General features: G+C 30.9%; 1 protein-coding gene across 24 annotated transcripts in view; it reads left to right on the top strand.

Moving 5' to 3' along the window:
* The window catches only part of LOC145279892 (protein scribble homolog), a 772,271-nt gene that overhangs the window by 197,560 nt on the left and 557,313 nt on the right, over positions 1 to 17,398 (top strand). For all 24 annotated transcript variants that reach the window (XM_080131386.1, XM_080131379.1, XM_080131375.1 and 21 more), the window contains one exon: positions 6,328 to 6,406. In XM_080131386.1, coding sequence (XP_079987512.1) covers positions 6,328 to 6,406 — 79 coding nt within the window. The remainder of the gene's footprint in view (positions 1 to 6,327; positions 6,407 to 17,398) is intronic.

Here is a 17,398-nt window from a genome sequence, read left to right as displayed (position 1 = left end):
AATCATTCAACTCGTTAGCGGTTTTATTCAGCGATTAGGGATAACCATACGACATATCTAAATACCAAAGCGATTTAAAAAAAAAAATTTTTTTTATTAAAACTAAACCTGTTTAGTTTTAATGAACCAATTTTTTTAAAGCCAACACTTTAGTTATTTTGAGAGCGTGCAACTGCACCCGAAAGGTTGATTAGGAAACTCCAAATCCTTTTATGACTCGAAAAAAAAAAAAGGGCTTTTTATCGGCTTAAATGATAAACTAATGTTAAATATTAGTATTTAATATAATGAGATATCAATCTACACAATTTGCCATCGATTCTGAAATAAAATGAAATCCTGACATTGTGATCATTTTTGCAGGTGTTATGTGCCAAATATTGAAATAGGAATGTTTAAATTCAATTATTGTAATTTAAGTCTTTAATTTTAAAGTCGATTTTATTTATAAAATATCTTTTTAGAAATCAATCTCAAAAACAATCTGAACAATAAATCTCTTTTGTTATGGCTAAGTATTTGTCAAGGGTAGAAATTATAATAGACAAGTATTCATCCATGATGACATTTTACCGATTTCCTGGTTTACAGGTATTCTTGCTAAATTTCTTCGAAAGAATTGACATAAACAATACTTCAACTAAATACGTATATTTCATGCAATAATGACTTTTGTTTCTTCTGACTTTTCCTAAACTAAACATAAAACATCGGTTAGGGTTAGTTTAACATTCTGTAAAAGTACCTTCCGTTTTTTTTTTGTTTGTTTTTTTTTGTACTTCTGCAGAGAAGGTAAAAAACCGATAAAAACTGGATATATTTTTCGTGTTTTTATTCAATTTAACATGTTTATTCAGCTCGAAAAGAATACAGTGTTTACCGATGTGTTGGAAAATTCAAGATGGCGTCTCAGTCTCACACATTCTTTAACACCGTAAGTTTGGGAAAAGGTGTTATAAATAAAAAACTATACAAAATACTATTAAAAACCCGCCGAATATATGTCAACCTATGTCACGGTAACATATATTGAGCAAGTTTTTAACAGTATTTTAACCGGTTTTTTATTTATTACACCTTTTTCCAAACTTACCGTGTTAAAGAGAGAATCGGCCGCCATCTTGAATTTTCCAATACATCGGTAAACACTGTATGCTTTTCGAGCTGAATAAACATGTTAAATTGAATAAAAACACGAAAAATATATCCAGTTTGGTAAAAAAGTAATTTATCTTGCCTTTGATAACATTTATTTGTTATATATTTGTTTTTTGGCAACTTATTCGAATCTATGTGTACAGTAATACAAACCCGAAATGAATTTAAGGCCACGAGTGAAATGAGAAAATGAAGAAAATCACATTTACTGTGTGTGTTTACTGTTTATGTAAGTCAGCGGGTTTGGTTGCCATAACAACGTGACGGTAGTGAACGTGTGTGTGTGCGTGTGTGCGCGTTTCGTGTAGTTTAGTTTCGTATTTTTTTAATTTGTAAATAACAAGTTATTAAAAAATTAAACCCTTCCAAGATGGACAATAAATAAAGCCATAATATTTTATGGTAAAGGTAAGAGCGTAGAAACGATTGTTTTTTAGGAGATGTGATTATTGGATTAACCAATCAGAAATCGTCTGTGGCACACACATCTCTGTTTTTATAGATATATAGGTCGAGGTAATTAGTTAAAGAGATTTAATATAATGTGATATATAGATAGATAGATTAAATGTTAAATAGATTTTGTAAATAGTACAGTTGAAATGATTAGAATATTTCCAATATGTAAGAAGGTCAAGGTAATTAGTTAAAGAGATTTAATATAATGTGATAGTCAAATGAGCATAAGTCATTCGATATGGGGGTGGTTTGTAGAATAGTATATAAAGAAATTAGGCAAAGATTCTTATGTCTCCTATAACAGAAACATCCTAAAATGGGTTCTAATGTTTCTCTACCATGTGAGATAGAGGTTGCAGAGAAGAGAAAAGGACATCTCCCACGAAGCTACAAAGTCTATTTTTAACTCTGTCAAGTCAGGACAAGTCATTTCTAGCAGCTCCTGCCCAAATGTGGCAACAGTACTCCATCCTTGGACATACCTGGCTCTTATATAGATAGAGAATTACATCAGCAGTGAGATATCTACTGGATCGATAGCAAGATCCCACCATTTTTCCAGCAGCCTTGGCAACAGATTTAATGTACGTGTTCCATTTCAGATCTGGAGTGAAAGTCAAGCCCGGAAGCTTGTCAAAACATGAGGCCTTCCCAAGACGAGAGCCGTTAATTTCAATTGATGCCAGATGGGGATCAGAACATTAATGATGTAAAGATAGAAGCTTGGTTTTCGATGCATTAAAAGTAAACAGCCACTCCTTTCCCCATTGTACCACGTGCTCAAGATCAGAGAAGAGAGAATCGGAGTGAACTTGGTCGTTTACGGTCTTAGATGTGCTACCATAGATGGTAGTGTCATCAGCATAAATGTCTACGAATGATGTAAGGATGTGATTTGGAAGATCATTAATTTAAATCAGGAAGAGAGTTGGGCCCAGGATGGATCCCTGAGGGACTCCAGCATTAATACTGTGAGCTTCTGATTTCTGCCCATCAACTACTACTCTTATGAACCTATCAGAGAGAAATGATTTAATAATTGAGAAGACATATACCATAGCTGAAGATCTTGTGAAGTAAACCTTTATGCCATACCCTATCAAAGGCCTTTGATATGTCAAGAGCAATTGCCCTAGAAAGGTTGCCTCCGTCAAGCAATTCACTAATCCTATGAGATATAACTGTAAGCACATTTGCTGTAGATCTAGCAGAACGGAAATCATATTACATGTCATTAAGAAGGTTATTTTTGCTGAGATGGTTGATTACTTCTCTATTTAACACAGATCCCAGCAACTTACTCATGACACACATGAGACTTATTGGTCTGTACTGCGAGGGGGATGACTTATCACCTGAATTCTTAAATACAGGGCATACTGATGAGGTTTTCCAGGGAGTCAGAAAGCAATTCTCCTTAAGACAACGTTTAAACAGTTTTGTAAGTATGGGTGCTAGTTCTGATTGAAGTTTTTTGAGTACTATAATTGGAATACCGTCAGGGCCAGTTGCTTTACTGGAATCAAGGTTTTCGATTAGCTTGACGACATAACGAACAGATATTTGTATATCACATAGTGTGTTTTCTGATACAGGAGGAAATGTAGGGAGTTGGCTGCCTTGGTCGCAAAGGGTAGAATTAGCTGCAAAGTTCTTGGTAAAGAGTTTGGCTTCGTCTGATGCTGACGAGATTACCTCAGGACCATTGATGATAGTTTGTATAGAGCCACACACTTCTGTTCAGGATTGTTTGCTATTTGCCAAAACTGGTGGGAACCAAGGCACTGTTCAGCTACTTTGCTCTTTTCGAGATAAGTTGCTGCTATATTAATTTTAATTTTTCTCGTTTTAGATTCAAGTTTTAATACCTACATTTTATTTCAGTATTTAATTTATATTTCTATTTTTCTGATTGTTTTATTTAATAATAGTTTTATACGTTATATGTTACTTTTGTTTTTATTGATTAAGTTTGATCTTGATGAATATTGATTACATCTCACTGTTACGACCATATCAGTCTCAAAAGCAATTTTTTGAAGTTAACAATGCAGCGTTTATTCTGAAACTGCCCCCTCCCTCCATAGTTTGTTTCCAATGTTGGCAACATAATAAGTTTGTACCCATGACTTATTCATTTTTTCTCCTCTTTTAAATGAAATAACAGTAATAACAGGCAGCCATAAGACGAATAAAGATGTGACCAGTCAGAAAACGTTGACTGAAAGATGGTATTTAAAAGCTTATAATGGAAATATATAAATTGACTAATACTAGTAGTATTTATCTTCATTGAGAAAAGTAATTCATTAAAGTAATAATGTTTTCAGCTAGACAAGTGTTTCTTGTGAAAGTTTGGCGAGGGGAGACCAGAGATTGACACTCAGTCGAGCACTTGCCATGAAAATAACGATAAAGCAGAGACAAACTCACAACATCTCTTCTGTGAGATAGAGGTTGCAGAGAAGAGAAAAGGACATCTCCCACGAAGCTACGAAGTCTATTTTTAACTCTATCAAATCAGGACAAGTCCTTTCTAGCAGCTCCTGCCCAAATGTGGCAACAGTACTCCATCCTTGGACGTACCTGGCTATTATATAGATATAGAGAATTGCATTAGCAGTGAGATATCTACTGGATCGATAGAAAGATCCCACCATTTTTCCAGCAGCCTTGGCAACAGATTTAATGTATGTGTCCCATTTCAGATCAGGAGTAAAGGTCATAATGATTTTCTAAAACATAATTTAAATGTAAAAAGATAAATAACATCATTTATCAGATTTGTTGCTCTTTATGATCAAATCTGTTGATAGGTTAAATTGGAACATGCATGTGATGTCTGCATCTAAAAATTACTTCTTACAATTCTAGAAAGAAAAAGTCTACAGTTTCAAAACGACAAATTAAATCAGTTTATTTTATTCTTTTTTAAGTTAAATTACCAATTCCACTATTTTATGAGAAAGAGTTGATATAAATTTTTTGTCAAATAAAACCTCTTGCACGCCCCCCCCCCCCACACACACACTTGTGTTTCCATCTTCATAGATACATGAGGCATCCTAATTCTGAAGAAAACGGTTTTGCTGAACCAATTGATAAGAGTAGCTGGAGCCAGAAGTGATGCCCAGAGAGAGAGAGAGAGAGAGAGAGGCTGTTTGGCTAAACCAAACTTCTCACCAGATCAAGGAAACATCTTCATTTTGTCATGCCAGAAAAACAAGAAATCAAAAAAAGCTGTAACTTAAATTCTCAACAAATGTAATAAGTTATTCTCACATTGCCATGCATATCACAATGATATTATTACTTCTAATGATTTTCTAAAACATAATTTAAATGTAAAAAAATAAATAACATCATTCATCAGATGTGTTGCTCTTTATGATCAAATCTGTTCATAGAATTGGGTGATTACCATTAAAAAAACCATTAATCAGAATTATAGGAAAAGCAATGCATCTTTATATTTGAAATGTGTTTTTTTTTTTGCTCAGATGAAAAAAAAAAAGAAGAATACTTGCTATCATAATGAAGTGAACAGGTGGATTTAATAGATATCAAAAGCAGTTATATATATATATATATAGAGAGAGAGAGATAGATAGATATATCAAGTTATATGATCTTTTGAAATCTTAAAGTAATCCTTTTTATAATCTGTCTGATGCAAGTGTTAATTGCGATCTTTTTTCCATATGTTTTGCTTTTTTTTCATGACTAGTCATTCTGTTAAAATGTCATCTTGAGCAACATAGAATTCACAAGAAAACTTGGATCATTTTGTATTATTCAGACTACCTTTCTCATCTTAGATTTTATTCTCATAATATTTCGGCCAACTTAACCTCTGACTTTCTTCAGATGCAACTTATCAAATTTGTGAATCTACAGAATTTCAATCTGAAGTGGGAGTAGATTGTTTTTCTATTACTATGGCCAGGTAAAAGTCTTAATATAATTTTTAATTATATTTTAATTTTATTTTACCAAGGATTGAACCTTCAACCTCCAGAATTTTCATTTAAACTGATTAACCCTTGCTCTATGGGTCTATGTGAATCATTTTGTTATTGGACTACTTATAATATTTAATAGTGTGTATATTTATTGTTTCGTTATATTGCTATAGCAAATTAAGTTATTTAAATCAAGATATTTTTTAAAAATTTATCTATTTTTAGAGGAATTTTTTTTATAAGATTCACTAAACGTGTATAAATTGTATTTAAACTCAGTATTCATTTCTTTTTATTATTGTATGAAGATTTCGAATAGCTGTCAAGATTTTGATAAAAAAAGACGGTAACATCTGCTTGTTTTAGTGATTAATATGTAAACATTTGACATTTTTACCAAGATCAAGTCATGTATTGATTTGCAATTTAGATAATATACACTGATACTTAAGTTTTGTTTTATTTCAAATAAATCTAAACATTTCATTTCTTTGTTGATTGTCTTAAACTGAGCTCATGAAAACAAATGAACTTGAAATTTTCAGTGGTTCAATATGATAAACATTTAAAAAAAAAAAAACTTGGATGCATGATGCATGCTATAATCATGCATTTTTAAACTTATTTGCAAATTAAATATATTGAATTTGCATTTTTAAACTTATTTGTAAATTAAATATATTGAATTTGCTTAAGGTTTTTGTTGTATATATGTATTTTCATAATATCTGCCTCTTTTTTATTACAGAAATATGTGAAATTCCAGAAAATATCAAATTTTGCAAAAACTTGCAGGTCTTTGATCTTAGCAGCAACCCTTTAGCAAGGTAAGTTGACTTTCATAATTAACGCATACAGAATATTTTATTGCTATGTATCGTGTGTCCATTCAATAATATTTTATTGCTATGTATTGTGTGTGTCCATTCAATCACCACATATCAAATTCTTTTTATCTAACACTATTTTATTGTGTTTATGCTTATATAATTTTTTTTCACATTTTCCTTGTTTCCTTCTTTTGGTAAGTTTTGGGTTTTTTGTTTTTATAAAAATTAAGTTTTTCCATGTTTTTATATTTCAAGAGAACCTTGCAATAAAACATATTAAAAGAAAATCCAAACTTTAATTTTATTACATTTAAAAAAACTAGCAAATACCTTTATCTCTTCATAACACCTCTTCTACATTTGTCTTTCCTCCCATTACAACTCTTGCAATGATATCATTTCTTAGAAAGCTAGAACCCCTTTAAGAAACTCCTGTTGTTTCCCCTGAAATCTATGAAGACCCCCTTCTCCAAGGCTTGTATCTTATATTAATATTTCTATTATTTTTAATTCCTATAACTTTTAAGTTATAAATAAAATAAAGGTATTTCTTTTTTATATATGTCTGATATGAATGCAGACACCATGGTATTGTTGCTTCCTCTTTTGTCAAAATGATATAAATATCTCCAAGAAATCTGGTTAAACATAGTTTCATAATATATTTGGTTATGTAGGTCTACTGCCCAAATCCTAGGAGGATTATATGAACAAAAAGGCACTGCCCAGTCATAAAATATGCTAAAATATATTTCAATTTATGCAGATTTTGTGTTTATTATTATTATTATTATTATTATTATTATTATTATTATAGAGCCAATTTTCTATAAGTTATTATATTATATCCAATATATAGGGTAGCGATTTCAAAAGTAAAAAAAAAATAAAAATGACTTTGCTTTCATCAGCTAGAATTGAATCCAAAACACACACACACAGCGCTCTAGCGTTATCCATTACCATCTGAGCTAAGTTTATACGCATATCAAAATATTAAATAATGACGTTGTTAAATCTATATTTGCATATCTATAGAGCTTACACATTGCATTGAACTACACCTGCCAAGTTCCATTTTTTCAATTTTATCCTCTTAAGTTATTTTTCTAGCTAAAAATCAAATTGATTTTGTTCCGCAGGTCCGAATGCTCCATATATTAAGTTTCAAGTATGTAGACCAAAAATTGACAGTTTGGTAGAGACCGTTTCAAGATGAAGATAGATTTACTCTAAATGCAGCTTCAAATGCTATACAATTATGCGCAATGTAGAAAATATGGACACATAAAACAACTATGCATAATAGTTAAATGAAACTAATCATTTAATGAGAAAACAAAAAACGAACAATGAATTAATAAAAGTTTTTTTTAAAAGAATGTGTAAACTAGTAAAAAACACTAATCAGTGTGAAAAGTGATAATCTACACATAAACGTATGTGAAAGGTGAAAATGTATGAATATAAATGTGTAAAAGCTGATAACATATGTAATAATAGTGTTATGCCAATTAATCAGATTTGGAAAAATTTGAGCTTATTTTCAGATTCCAAAACTATTTTTCAAAATTTTTTCTTGACAATAAAAAAAAAATGAAACCAACACAAATTATTTATTTATTAGAAGTTATAATTTATAACATAAGATTAAGGCCACGGAATGTGTTATAAATCCTACTTTACCATTGATTCCCAGAGTCTAATTCATTTCTTTTATTAGTACATTATTGAAAACCTCCCTTTATAAACCTTTTTACACATATTTGCTTAACATTTCAATGAGTTCACACTTGATGATATTAAAAGATTTAAAATGCTCTGAACAAGGTTTTTCACGTTGGTGGTGTCTAGACACTGTCATTTTCTGTCATTGGCTTCTGAAATAATGATTGTTTTTGGTTCTTTGATCACAAGTAAAAATATAGATAAAAAAAAACTCATGAGTTTATCAAAATCTTAGATAAAATACATGAAAGGAAAACCTTAAAAAATTTTTCAAACTAAAAAGGGAATTATATCTACATTTAAACTTAGGCCCCCCCTCCCACTTCCAAGAAGAATGAGATTGGGACATTTGTTAACAGAACAAAGAGATGAAAAACAAATATGCAACAAATAAATGTCACCAAAAGCATAGGTAGAGGAGTCTTCTATCTACCTGGATAAATTTATTTGTGTTTAAACTTATTTTAAAGCATGTTTTTAATTCAAAACAAACTTAGTGTTCACTCTGTTGAGTTAGAATAAAAATGTCTGTCCATACACTCTTCACAAGGATCCTTGATAATCCCTCAAAATTGAAAATTAAAGAAAAATTGGTAGAAACACATCAAATAAAGGTGCTTATTCAAATTAGCACTTACGGCAGCAATTAAAAGTAAAGAAAAAACAGATGTCTGTATGATGTACGCACTCGCTACAGAACGCAGGTACCATATTCTAAAAATTACTTGAATCGATCAGGTCGTTTTATGTTTTAATTAAGAAAATCAAAATTTACTATTTTTAGTGATTTTACTAGTAAACTGTATTGAACATAAAGTTGATTTTTGAGCTCAAGACTTTGATTTGTCTCGCTCTTATTTCATTGAATTTCATCATGCTCAAAAAAATAACACTACGACTTGTTTAGTCGTAAAATTTGATTTTCTTGAATAAAAAAATAACTATTTGATTTTATGTAATTGTTGGAATATGACATCTTCGTTCTGTAACGAGTACATACATCATACAGACGTTTCTGTATTTTCCTTGCTTTTGACTGCCACCATAAGTGCCAATTTGAATAAGCATTCAAATAAATGTAACAATCAAGTAAAGATGTTATACTACCAAAGTTTTGTTTCGATTTATAAACGATTAAACAATATTAAAAAGTTAGAATGGGTTGGAAATGATTACCATTTTACATTAAATTTATGTGCAAAACTGCTTTATTATTTGAAATTTTAAAATAAGTGTTTTTTTCACCATATAATCATCTTTAAAAAAAAAGAAAGAAAAATGTCATTTTGGCAGAGTGATTTAGCTAAAGGTGTTAATCTTCTTTTTATTATCATTTATTTTTTTTTAATTTATTTTTTCAGTTACACAATTTTTTATAATTGTGAGACAAAACAAACATTTCTTTATGAAGAGAAGGTAGAGAATAGTTAACAGAGACCCATCACAATGTTAAGAATGGTTTTCTAAATAGTAACATTATTATGTACAAATTTCATGACATGGGACGGGCTTTGTTAACTATTATGTCCCTCAATTGTTTTCTTATTTTGCATACCCATCGTTGATTCTTTTAAATCGCTTATGAAAATTTAAAATGGCATTAATGACAAACAAATGCAAATGAGATTTATTTTAAAAGAAAAACAAATCTAGCCTTTCAATTTTTAATCAATTACAAGGAAAACATTACAGATAAATATAATATTGTAATATACACCCCCTTTCCCAAGTGTATTTTTATGCTTTGCAAAATATATGCAGACATTACAAGAGATAGAAGTGCAGTCATTGGAACATTTTTAAAAAGCATCGAATCTTTAAATGTTAAGACATTTTAAAAGAATTGGAATTGGTACTTGTATCGTAATTGGGAATTTAGAACAGAATTGGTAATTGTATTGGAATTATGAAAAACTTTGGAATCGTCCCATCACTAGTATATACAAGCATGAGAAATCCCTTGTTTTGTGAGTAGTGAAAAAAAAACCTCACCTTTGGGATACTACCTGCTCTATCCAGGATATTAAGCACTTTTGAATTTGGCTCTATCCAGGATATTGAGCAGTTTTGTAAGTAAAGAGACCTCCAGAGCACTATGAAAAACAATTTTCTAATCTTTTCTCTAGAAGAGAAATTAAGTAGTCAGTGGAAAAAAAAAAAAAAACGGAAGGCTTGCAGAGCGCTATTTAAATGTAATTATGGATGCCTTCAGAATATTACTTAACTGAGTTTCTTTGTAATTAAAAACATAAATATAAATTCATACAATATTTTTCAACTACATTGCAATATAAAATTTTGCTAGAAACAATTTAAGACCGTGACATCATGACAAGCAAATTCAAAGTTTTAGTATTTCATTTCTCTCTCTTTCTCTCTCTCTCTCTCTCTCTCTCTCTCTATATATATATATATATATATATATAGTAATTTATAAAATATATATGGCGATTAAGCTACACTGAATATTCTGCGTTTCATATTGAGCACTTTTGAAGGAAATACTTAAAGTTTACGCATAAATCTATACTTTCGTATAGTAAATTTATGTGAATGAATGAAATAGTTATATATATATATATATATATATATATATATATATATATATATAGTAAGCATAATACATAAACATCCTAAAGTGACATCCTATTCCCGGTTACTCAGTAATTTCACATTGTTAATTTGTCACAGGAGATGGACCTTAGGTTGAATTTGGAGAAGCAAAAACATTTGGTAGATATAAGTGTTAATTTCAAATTATGAAGACCTATTGAAAGGCAAATACATCATATTTTCACATAAAGAGGAGAAGGAGGAGGATGAGAGCATTTAAGACATTTTCCATACATGTTATTTTATTTTTTCCATTTTAGAAAGAGTTGGTTTTCAACAGGCAAATAATTAAGATACACTCTGATCAGCTGAGTGGACCAGAAATAGCATTTTGTTATGCTCTGGTCTTGATAGATGAAATATTTCATTTTACGTCTGCACTGAATCTTTTCTTGCTTGACTGTACATAAGTCAGACTCTACCTTGTTTTTTTTGGTTTTCCCTCTAAAATTTCTGACAAATGATTTCTTATTTGTATTCATTTTGTTTATAAGCTGTTTAATCTTTTATTTACTCATAAAAAAATTACATTTCTTTCCAATAAGATAACTTTTAGCTATTTTTTGGATAACATGTTTTTTTTTTTCTGGCAGAATTTCTATTAAAATATAAAAAAAATAACCTTGACTTGATTTCTTTTCTTTATATTTACGATCTGTTCATCATCCAATTGTTAGAAAATTTATTATTTAAATGTTCTGTTGACTTCGTTCTTCTCTCCTGTTCTAGCAAGAAATAGATTAATTTTTACTTGAAATACTCTTTTCAAATTAACCTTGACATAACTGGTTTACACCAATTATCTTGTTTATCTTTGTTGCTTTTTAATACAGTTAATTCTTTGTATACTGGCAGCTTTAATTCACATGTTGAATGAATATAGTTTGTTTATTATTCAGTTATTGCTTTTTGCTTGTAAATTGAAAAGGGAAATGTCAGTTTATCAAATACTAGCTTTACTTGGTGTTGCACGGGATGTAGTGAAAACATTTTAGCTTTTAATCAATTTTAAAATTAATTTTTTTTATTCTACTTTTTTTTTTTTTTTTTAAAACTTGTAAGAGGCAAATATTCAACATTCTTCAATAAAAAAACATGTAAGTTATTGCCCTTAATGATTTTGATTTTTCGGTCATAATTGAAAAATCTTTCCATTTTACCTCTTGTCCGGGTAAGGATACATAATTTTTTAAATTAACAGTATGTTGTTATGATCCCATTAACCTTGTACAACAATACAAAATAAGCTTTGCTAGACAGAATTAAAGTTTGATATGTCAGCTTAAATGCTATTTAGGTTCAGTTTTTAAAATCTTACAAGACAACTAGGAAATCAAATTGACACTTACCGGTATAAAGGTTCCAAATAATTGATAAGAAAATTCTTGCTTGGATTAAGCAATATTTATGTTAGACTAGCAGGGCACCTGGCATTGCCTGCTCATAAAATATGCTTAAATATGATATTTTAATTTGTGCAGATTTCATATTTATTATTATTGAACCAATTCTCTATAGATTATTATATTGTGTCCATGGTCAAAATTATGAAGCACCGATGAAAAATCGAAATTATAATTCAAACTTATATTTCAAGGTTAAGAATAGTGGAATAAACATTAATTTTAACAACAATCAATATTTGACATGTTCTCTTTTTGCCTTTATAAAAGCTTTTATTTGTTTTTGCATTCGTTATTGGTTTAATTGTTGCAGGTTGTAGGATCTATTTTCTGCCACTTTTCATGAAGTTTGGCCTCTAATTCTTTTTTTGATGAACATTTGTGCATTCTCACTCTAGATGGGACCACAAAGTTTCAATGGGATTTAGGTCTATGGATTGAGGGGGGGGCACTTCATCACTGTTATCCCTTCTTTCTCAAACTAACCCATCAAAACTTTGGTCATATAGATTGAGGCATTGTCTTGGAAGATTACATCACTTGGAATGCTATTAAATATTTTAGTCCAAGAAGTTTGGTAAACTTGGTCGAACATGTTAGTATAAATTGTGGTGTTCTGCCCTCACATGTGTACAAGAGTCCAGTGCCTAAAGACATGCAGCCCCAAACCATTATGCTTTATCCTTCAAATTAGAGAGTTGGAACCACACAATCAGGATAAAATGCCTCTCCTTTCCTACAGCAGACATATAACGCTCCAAAGGTGCCAAAAATCTGATGAAAAACAAATGAAAACTTGCTACAATTTTGAATAGATGTTATGGATGTGTATTCACATAAACATTTCAATTGTCCCTTTCAAAATTGAGGAAATAGAAGCTGTTAACTTACCTCAAAATTACTTTCGTCAAACCAAACAATTTTGACCCAATCATCAGGTTTCCAATTTTCATGTTTTACTTTTTGCAAATTCCAATCGTTTTATTCTTGTTGGCCTTGCTTTACATCCTTTTAATTCTGCTTCTAATAACCCTCTTCTCACTGTTTGAGCTGATATGCTTTTGTTTGCATATTCCCGAAGTTCAGCAGCAAGCTCTGAAGAACATTTCTGCTTATCTGTAAGGGATGCTCTTTTCAAAGACCTGTTTTCCCTGGCAGTTGTAGACTTTTTCTGTTTTTGAAAGACTTTGTTTCCTTGTACCTTTTAATCGTTGTTTGAACTCCCTTCCTTGAACATTCTATCTTCCTTGCAATTTCTACCCGAGAATGTCCTTCATCGTATAAGACAACAATTTGTGCCCTTTTAATCTTTGAAAGCTGCTTCTTTGGAACCATTTTCAATTAAATGTACTATTTTAGCAGTGGCAGGAATCAAATATTACCTGAAAAATAAGAAACAACTTTTAGTATGGCTATGAATCATTTTGAATATTGGAATGAATTTAGTATGAAACTCGGCTAAAACTCTTGTAGGAGGTTTTAAAGCAAATAAATATTACAATCTACTGTTAAATATTTTGCATTTGCTCTCAACTGTGCACTGTAAAATTCTTTACCTATAAATGCGTATGTTTAACTATTATCTAAGTTTTTTTATAGGTGCTCCATAATTTTTTTTAGGTGCGCCATAATTTTGATCATGGCGGTATCTGGTAGTGCTAAAAAAAAAAGAAATGGTACTATCAGCTACAATCAAAACCAAAACATTTAGCATGTTAGCTTTAATTGTTAGCATATGAGCTATCATCAGACGGGTAAGAAATAGTTTAAAAAAAAAAAAATGAACCAAGTAGCGTATAAATATACATTTGCATACAAGAGCACTTTAAGATGAATTACGTCTGACAAACTCCAATTCTTTTTTTCAATACCCATAAAAGAATGGTCCACAAAAAATGCAATCATTTGACCTACCTCATGATGCTCTCCAACCTTGTGTCTTGGATGAGATGCACTTGAAAAAACATAGTGAGTTTTATAAATTAGATTATCGACCCATTACACAACCAATCAGAATAGACTTCACTATTTAATCATAATGGAATATCTCGACTCACTTATAAGCCAATTTCAGTTTGGAGCTCAACTGGTCAGACAGCTGAATACTAAGTTCTAAATTCAATATGACACTGCAAACAGGACATAGGGACATTGTCAATATATGGATCTCTACCAGTTCAGCTATACCTATGTTGCCACATTCGCACGTGTGAAACTAACAATGAAGAATTTACAAATGATAAATCAGGGCATGTTAAAAAGCTAGGGGTCATATCAATGGGAGAAACTGTTAATTCCTAAACAAGTTAGGTTATCTGGTTGAAGAGCCCCTTGTGTTAAAACACCAGCAACTAAACCATCCAAGCTCGATTACAAAATATCCCTCCAACAATTCAGAAAATTTAGAATTAATTGAAATGATAGACATGCTAACATTTCAAACTAACATCCAGTTCATGTGTTTGTCCAAAATATCAGTTAACACCCACTGTAAATTGTTCACCACTAACCAAGACAAACTATCCGGGATGATATCGGCATTAGACACTTGGAGGTCAAATCCCATTGACTTGCTTTTGCCATTATGTCACAGGGCAGGACTGAGAGAATAGAGAATTACATCGCCTGCCTCAGGACTGTAGCTCTCTACTGCAGTTTTTTATATCCCGTTTGTCAGACATGCACATCAAAGACTATTATGCTTGTTTACTGGGGAGTGGTGATTTAGAATCAAATTGATCTTATTTAATTGGAATTCATTATTGAGATGGGTATTATTTATCAATTTATTTATTGCGGACTGTTATCCTCATCTTTTTTAGTTGTTTCACAACGTTTCAGTCAACTATTCCTCTGGCCTTCATCAGGTGGTAACCGCAACAGGATAGGAACTCCGAATCTCCTAACAGCAATTACTGTCATCCATAGTTGTTGGCGTCTGACCACGTTTGTGAAACAACAACTAAGAAAGATGAGGATAATAGTCCGCAATAAATTAATAAATAAATAAAACTCATCACAATAATGAATTCCAATTAAATAATATAAGAATTAAATAATATATATACTATTCGGTACAAACCCGACCATGGAAGATTAGATAATAAATAAACATGGATTTATAAAACCAAAAAATCCAACCCTTTGGGGCCCGTGGCGCAATGGATAGAGATGTTGAATCTCTATGGTTCCAGGTGAGCATTGTCTGAAGATAGCAGTTTCAATCCTACCCAAAGCCGGCCAGAGGCTTACTTGTCCAAAAACATCGTGAGATAATAACAACTATGGAAGGCAGTAATTGCTGAGGATGCAGTTAGGAAATTCGGAGTTCCTAGCCCGTCGCGGTTACCACCTGATGAAGGCCAGAGGAATAGTTGGCCGAAACATCGTGAAACAATAACTAAGAAAGATAAGGATAATAGTCCACAATAAATAAATTAATCAAATTGATCTTGTACTTCAACCTTGTGTCATACATGCAGAAAATCAAGTTGCTATAATTGTTGCCGAAACATTAAGTTCAAAAATTGTATCCATACTTTGGTAGCTGCATATTCTACTTACACAATCTCTTGCATGATCCTTCTAGACCGAGGGATTATCATCTTGAAATGAAAGCTCCTTACTTCTACTTTCAAAAGGACTAAATTGAGACAAAACTGATGGAAGATAGAAGAGATTTATTTGGTTTGATCTTTTTCAGAATCACTCTTCAGCAAAGCAGGAAGGCAGAGAGAGAGAGGAGAGAGAGAGAGATCAATAATCACTGTTTAATATTTTATCAGCCCATTTTCCTTTCACATCCATACATTGTGTGCACTCAAATGAACTGTTGTCTTTTCTTTCCTACTCTCTCATTGAGCTATGTGATGTTATATCCGTTTCTATTATTCCCAGAATCTAATAATCATCACCTTGAGTTTTCAGCCCGGCTGACCTTGAATTTTCTGTTATTCCCAACTAACCTTTTTATATACTAGTGAGTTTACTTATACAATATCTGCCATTGACATTTGTTGGCATAAATGGTTTAAAATAATAGGTAGAAAAATTCTTGTTTCAATTGAGCAATATTTATATAATGGATTACTTACCCATCAACTAGCAAAATTCAGAGAATGGACTTTCTTATCTAAGCATCTGTCACATCCTAACCTTCATATAAACCAACTTTTTAGATTTTTATTTCAGTTTACTTAATTGCAGCTCAACTTGTCTGACAGCTGAGCACTGACTGCTAAATTCAGTAAGAACTTTTATGGTAGATATATAATTTGTATGGAGTTATTTTTAATTCAATCTGCTATCTATTTTGTAGGGCTTCTTTAATTTTGTCGTTTATTTTCAAGATGACTGGAGTAAAGAAGTGTGTAAATAATGTGACTCACAAATGAATCTCAGTGCTTTTCCTTTCAACAAAGTTGTTTCCTTTAAAAAAACATGCGATTCTTATAATAACTCATGTTTAAACTGATTTTCAATCATTTTGAATATCTTTATATTTACTATTATTTTTATTAGCTGCAAAGGATAGCCTCAGTAGGCCAGAGGCACCTTGAAAAAATCCAGTGAAAAAGCATGTTATGGGTGGAATTTTTAAATACAGGTTTTCCAGGGCAAGTTTTGCTTGCGCTATGGTCAAAATTGCCAGTGTTTTCAGGCACTCTTCTTGATCAGATTAACATGATTGTTACGTTGCAATGAAGTAAAATAGTAAATGCAAATTGCGATACCATCATAATCTTATTTCATTGAAACATTGCAAGAGTTTCTATTTGCATGTAGAAAAATCTAATCTGATTCATTTTTTAGTATTGATCAAATATTTTTTTATGTTTGAAAATATATATATATATATATTTTTTTTTTTTTTGCATCTGTTAATCTCTTTAAAAAATCCATCAGATTTATGAATTTGAAGTATATGTAAGTGTGAGAAATATTTAGATTATTTATGGAAAGAAAAGCCATTAATTTTAAATATTTTTTTTATTAAACTGAAAATGGAATAGAAACTGAAAGAAATAAAAAAAAAGAAACTGTCATTCTTTGCTACGAAAGCTATTCTTAGCACATAGAAAAATTCTTGAGACAATTTGTTTGCATGTGTCAGAATGGTGTAATAAGTTGGTAAAACCATGGGATCCATTTTGTCACAAGTATTTTCTCAATATTTCATGCCTTTCATGAAAGAAAAAGTTATTTTGGAGAAAATCCGGAAATAGGTTGAGTGAATATTTTGCAA

This window comes from Euprymna scolopes, chromosome 7 (genome assembly GCF_053919585.1).
Source record: "Euprymna scolopes isolate OS-2025 chromosome 7, ASM5391958v1, whole genome shotgun sequence".
In the NCBI taxonomy this organism is placed as follows: domain Eukaryota; kingdom Metazoa; phylum Mollusca; class Cephalopoda; order Sepiida; family Sepiolidae; genus Euprymna; species Euprymna scolopes.
The sequence above is the reverse complement of the archived record's forward strand: the minus strand, read 5'-3'. Positions and strand labels throughout refer to the sequence as shown.